Below are 6,000 nucleotides of genomic sequence, written 5' to 3'. Positions count from 1 at the left end.
AGCTGGGTACTCATTTTACCAACCTTGGGCTTTTTCAGTGATGACACCTCAGTTGCAGAACCCCCTCCTAACCAGACATTCACCTTGTGACTAGTCTTTTTACGTTTTTGGGTTCTATGTTTATCTGGGCCAGGTTTTTTCTTACCAGCATATCTGTGGATGGTCCCTGGCTGAAATTGTTTTGCTGCTGAAACTGTTGCAAAAGTACACATATGTTTTAACTTTACTATAATCACTCTCTGTATTTGAAATGGTTTCTTCTTTCCTTTACAAAATAGGGCAGTTTCTTTCATTCTGAGTCTACGCAAGAACGACTCACAGCAAATAAAATCCTACTATTTCATTAAGGTTATTGTACTTTTACAATGATTTAAAGAACGGTATATTACAATGATTTTAAGAACGGTATATTACAATGATTTTATCGTAAGCAGTTTTGGGTGTATTTTATGAAGAAGCCATATATGCACTTCACCTTCACACACTGCCTTTTGCCCACTCGTAGCTTACATGGGTTTCTTTCCACAGAGTCTTGACATCTTCACAAGTGGACAAGTGCATATAGTTAAGAGGAGATGACCTCTAAAACCCTGTACTGGGATCATTCATAGAATTGGAAGGGACCACCAGGGTCATCAAGTCCAACCCCCTGCACAATGCAGGACATTCACAACTACCTCCCCCCACCCCACAACCCCAGTGACCCCTACTCCATGCCCAGAAGATGGCCAAGATGCCCTCCCTCTCATGATCTGTCTAAGGTCATAGAATCAGCATTGCTATCAGATGGCCATCTAGCCTCTGCTTAAAAACCTCCCGGGAAGGAGAGCTTACCACCTCCCGAGGAAGCCTGTTCCACCGAGGAACCGCTCTACCCAGATGGCAAAACACCAATACATCAAAACACACCGTGGTGTCAGGAAAACCAGTTTTTATTAAAAACATATGAGTTGAGAGATATATATCATAGGAAAAATTATTTCAAATATACAGATACTATTATCCAATTAGCCATTAAAGGAGAAAAAGAACAAAAACTGCAATGAATAATTTCAAATCCCCCTGCCCACCTCCCCACCCCCCAGCAGAGGTGGGGAAGACAAAACGAACCCCTGTCAACCTGAACTACAGCAGGCATGGTTTTTCTCCTCCTTCAATCAAGGCCAAGATGTATGTAGGGGCAGTAAAACTGTGTTTTACTCAGAAAGGCAGATTCTTTGCAAATTCATCTTGATTTAATTTAATTTAAAAAACAACAACAAAAAAAACCTAACAATCATAAGTCATGTGTCCAGCATCTGTTCCTCCAATTAGGTCTTTAAAATAATATAAGCCATTGTGAAGACGATTCACCGCTTCGTGTCAAATCCCGGGACTTCTGAACAAAGTAGATATCTCTATCTAAAAGTACAAAACAAAAACCAAAAAAAAGGAGGCCGAAGTGAGGGGGGTGGGGGGATGGGGAAGGGGGCATAGAAGGTACTTCTCTTAAACAGTTATATTACACAGCCCCGAGCCGTCCCAGCAAACTCTTCGCAATCCTGGATGCTTTTGACTAGAGAGAGCGAAAAGGAGGAAACAAAACAGCAAAGGTTGAAGTCAACAACAAGCTAGACGCCCTACAGAAATAACTGCAACTCTGGTGGGCCCTGCGTTGTATTGGTTCCATTCATTTTTAACTAGATCTTTTATACATGCCTGTATTTGGTTAATCCAGAGATTCTTAATGACCCCCCCCCCGGGGGCAAGGTAATCTACAAATCTTGTGTAAGGCATACACAAAGGGAGGAAACTGGGGTATTAAGCAGATCTGTCCCCCCTCGCAATGACTTCTGACATCCACACGTAACAGTTGGCTTTTATACTGCTCATCTCAGATGACAGATTTCTCCCAAAAGCCCATAAAAAGGGGGCATGTGGGAAATAAGAATCAAATGCTAAGCAGTCAGCTGGTGGCCATCAGGTACAAGGTTCTTGTCTGAACATATGCCCTAGATCCACGTATCATATGCGTATATCGTAAATTCACCTATATCAAGTTGCTCTGCTTTTTTAAAGTCGTAATTTTTTAAAATTTATGGCTGAGGGGAGAGGAGCATTTGATGATAAGGCGGCATACTTGGATGAAAAGGTTAAGAACCACTGAGTTAATCAAAACAGTTCAGTTGGGCTAAAAGTTAAATAAAAGATGATCTGTGGGCAGATAAGCGCAACCCGAAGACCACAAGAGGAATAACCACCGAGTTAAGCGATCCATGTTGTTACAGGCCGTGACTTAAGATCGGTCTTTTATCCAAAAAGATGCATTTCAATACCACCCACTGCTCCATTTCCTTTATGGCTATTCCTTTTACCCTAAAGCAGGTGGCTGTCTACCACGTTGGATCTGGTTCCTGTTTTATTGGAGTGTTTTCTTCAGTCTGCACCGAATCTGGGTGGACAAAAAAAAAAGAAGAAGAAGAAGAAGACATTATAGATGGAGGGCTTTTATCAATTCTAGGGTCACTGAAAACAAACCAACAAACCAACAGCTCTGGGAAAGTAAAGGCACAGAGGCAACTGTTCAAAAGTCTGGCATACATTGCCATTGGAGGAAAAGAAGGAACGAAGTGTTCAACATGGGCTTAATTAAGAGGGTTGAGTGTTTCCCAGGTGTTCGCAAATTCTGTCTTGGTGAATGAAGTGTGGGAACGGCTGCATGAGAGACAAAAGCGGCAGACGGAAAATGATTTGCTATTTGGAAAAAGCACAGAACCAATGAGAAACTACCTCTCGTGGTTTAAGAAAAGGGGTGCTAAATACTTTGACATTAACAGTGCGAGCACTGAAGCTACAAACTATTTTCTGAAACTGATTTTCATAATTAGGCCAGAAAGGACTTTTACTGAAAGAGAAACGGGGGGTGGGGGGTGGAGATGGTTTGGTGCTGATCTGTTCTTGGTTTTGTGCAAGAGGAATACATTTCCTGATTGCTGTTTTTCTGCCATCAGATACGAGACACTTACCATCCTCCACAGATACTTGTACTATTTGGTCTGGTTCAACTGGCTCTGAAAACATAAAATTAAGGTACGCGTTATTTCAGTGGTTTATAATTAACTGGAAGTTTGAATGTGCTATCTCAGCTCATCAGAAAAAAACACCAGGAGTTACTGATACAGTTACATTTCTCCTTTCACCCACAAGGCTAGACTCTCTTTACTGAGTATGGAATTTTGCGTCAGAAAGGGATTTAAGCGTCACCGTGTCCAACCTCTCGAGCAATGGCAGATTTCCACAAAGCAAGCCAAACATATCAGATGCCTGTCCCTTGCCTAAAATGCCAGGCTAAGAAGTTTCTACAGCTCAGTTGCATGTTTCGGTGGCAACCCAGTTCACACACACAGGAAAGACTTCCTTGACACCCAGCCTGCACCTGCTACACTTCTTGTTTTGCTTGATGCTTCTCATCCTTTTTTTGGCATTTCTGATTTTTTTTAAAAAAACAGATCTTTCACCAACTAGATAGTTAAAAATTACTACTATTTTCTCTCTTAAATCATTAGTCCTCTAAGCCAGGCCGGTGTGCCATTTACAGCCACCTCCCTGACAATTTGCAGGAATTCCAAATAATTGAGTGCCTGCAACCCTTTTCCCAGTTCTTTCTGGGAACATTCAAGCCCTGCATAACCCATTCCAGTTGCAGACAGGGATGAAGAAGAAGAGTTGGTTTTTATATGCCGATTTTCTCTACCACTTAAAGGAGACTCAAACCGGCTTACAATCACCTTCCCTTCTCCTCCCCACAACAGACACCCTGTGAGGTAAGTGAGGCTGAGAGAGTGTGACTAGCCCAAGGACACCCAGCTGGCTTCAGGTGTAGGAGTGGGGAATCAAACCCTGTGCTCCAGATTAGACTCCACCGCTCCACACCACCACTCTTAACCATTACACCACGCTGGCTCTCAAAAAAGAAGCGATACGGGTTTTAGAGAGGACAAATGGAGAACGTTATGGCTAGAGAAATAAAAATGGGAGAAACTGTAACAGTGCAGTGAAAAGACGGGGAAGCACTGAGAAATAGGCGTGTGAAGGGAAAATTGATTAAGAAGGAAACATAGAACTAAAATGGTACTAAACATGCTTTCCTGCAGTCAGCATAACGTGGGCCTCATCATCCACCTGTCAAAGTGGCCCTCAGAGGGCTTTCAATTATGAATCCTTGCTTGGCAAACCTGACCACACAGTCATCTTCTCTCCTACTTTCCCCCCATCTTGGCTCTCCCAAGTGCAATCAGAATCGTAACGGAGCGGACCAGTTCCTCTGCTCTCTTGCACAGGATACCTGGGTCTACCTCCCCCCACAAAGGGGCATCGGCTTTCTGACCAACGACTGCGAACAATCATTCGCTACCAAGCACATACCTTCCACCGCCGGCTCCAGGGCTGGTGCGGCTACAGCTGGTGCTTCCGGTTCAGCTTTCTCAGCGGCTTCTAAAAGAACGAAAAGAGTCAACATTACAGTTTGTCATGAGGCCCCGGTTGGACTAAAACCATTAGTACCTGGAGAAACTGAACGAATCTGTTGCAGTGTGCCAAATATTAGCCAGCCCTGATCAGTTTTATATGGACATGACAGCGCGAGAGAATTAACAGAAAACAGTCTGGCTTCTCTTTGAAGTGCTCCCTCGCATTCCAAATGTTCGGCAGGTTTGCTATCAGGTTTTCAAATGCTGCTCAACCTCCATGAGGGCTGAATCGCCACTAAGCAGTCTGTCACTTAAGCAGAGGATATCTAAGCCGATGTTTCAAAACGAGCAGCAGACAACAGCCCTTTACAGTAGTAGTAGAAGAAGAGCTGGTTTTTATATGCTGACTTCCTCTACCACTTAAGGAAGAATCAAACCGGCTTACAATCACCTTCCCTTCCCCTCCCCACCACAGGCACCCTGTGAGGTAGGTGGAGCTGAGAGAGCTCTAAGAGAGCTGTGACTAGCCCAAGGTCACCCAGCTGGCTTCATGCGTAGGAGAGGGGAAACCAACCCGGTTCACCGGATTATAGAGTCCACCGCTCTTAACCACTACACCACGCTGTAGTTACGTTCCTGGGGCTGTCTCCATGCGTATGGGTTGAGCATGCTAACCTGCAAACCTCCCTTGACATGCAATCAACATTTCTTCTCAAAGGGACAACGTGTGGATTTTCTGCCCTGGTGTACACATACCAGACCACAGATTAATCTGGGTCTGATATGCACATTCCGAAGCTGGAATATATGCATGTTGCCCCTTTGAGAAGAAATGGCAACAGTTTCCCACGTGTAGACACAGTACCAGGAATGGCAATCATGCATATCAGCTGTGGCACAAAGGCGTGTACATTAATAAATGATAGGAAAGGGCTCTGGTGGATGGAAAATTTAGCAGCAGCGTTCTCTTACACGTATTTGTATTGCTCTATGACATGCCATTACAGAAGTTCTTTTGCCATAGGGATACAATGGTGCTCATTACTAGCAATGCACAAAGCTATCGATGTGAACTTCAGAATCACAACTATAAAATACTTACGGTTATTCATTACAAGTCCAGGGAATGGTCTGTTGGGAAGGGGGGGGGGGAACAGAATAGAACACATCAGTCCTAAAAGGCATTTTGCATGCATTCAAGAGACCTGATGTAAGGAGTCAAGATGTTAAAATTACGCATGAGCCACATTAACTAGGCGTCAAGGAGAATCAACAAAGCTACCCTCCAAACAATAAAAACGAAACAATCCTTTGTAGGTTCGTACGTGCACCTGTTTCTAAGGGACAAACGTGAATTGAAAGTCTGCAGGCTAGGAGCAGCCCAGAGATCAGTCTTGTCAGCGAATTATGCCTAACGCAGGCTGCCTGTCATATGCCAGACTCACTCTTTTGGATGTATGAGAATATAGACCAGCCTATGTTGTGGTCTTCCATCCAAGTACCGACTCTGCTTCGCTTCCAAGATTTGACGAGATCAGGCTATACCGCACCA

At 43.9% G+C, this 6,000-nt stretch overlaps 1 protein-coding gene across 1 annotated transcript in view; it reads right to left on the bottom strand.

Moving 5' to 3' along the window:
* Nucleotides 1–1,437: 1,437 nt before the first annotated feature.
* GTF2I (general transcription factor IIi) overlaps nucleotides 1,438–6,000 on the bottom strand; it is a 67,352-nt gene continuing 62,789 nt past the window's right edge. Inside the window, exons 31-35 of the mRNA XM_056865583.1 lie at nucleotides 5,551–5,579; nucleotides 4,405–4,473; nucleotides 3,006–3,050; nucleotides 2,355–2,431; nucleotides 1,438–1,555 (exon numbers count right to left, since the gene is read on the bottom strand). Of these exons, the coding sequence (XP_056721561.1) occupies nucleotides 2,373–2,431; nucleotides 3,006–3,050; nucleotides 4,405–4,473; nucleotides 5,551–5,579 (202 nt within the window). The 3' untranslated portion in view covers nucleotides 1,438–1,555; nucleotides 2,355–2,372. The remainder of the gene's footprint in view (nucleotides 1,556–2,354; nucleotides 2,432–3,005; nucleotides 3,051–4,404; nucleotides 4,474–5,550; nucleotides 5,580–6,000) is intronic.

Source organism: Euleptes europaea, chromosome 19 (genome assembly GCF_029931775.1).
Source record: "Euleptes europaea isolate rEulEur1 chromosome 19, rEulEur1.hap1, whole genome shotgun sequence".
Taxonomy (NCBI): Eukaryota; Metazoa; Chordata; class Lepidosauria; order Squamata; family Sphaerodactylidae; genus Euleptes; species Euleptes europaea.
Note: the sequence above shows the minus strand (reverse complement) of the source record. Positions and strands in the feature narration are given on the sequence as shown.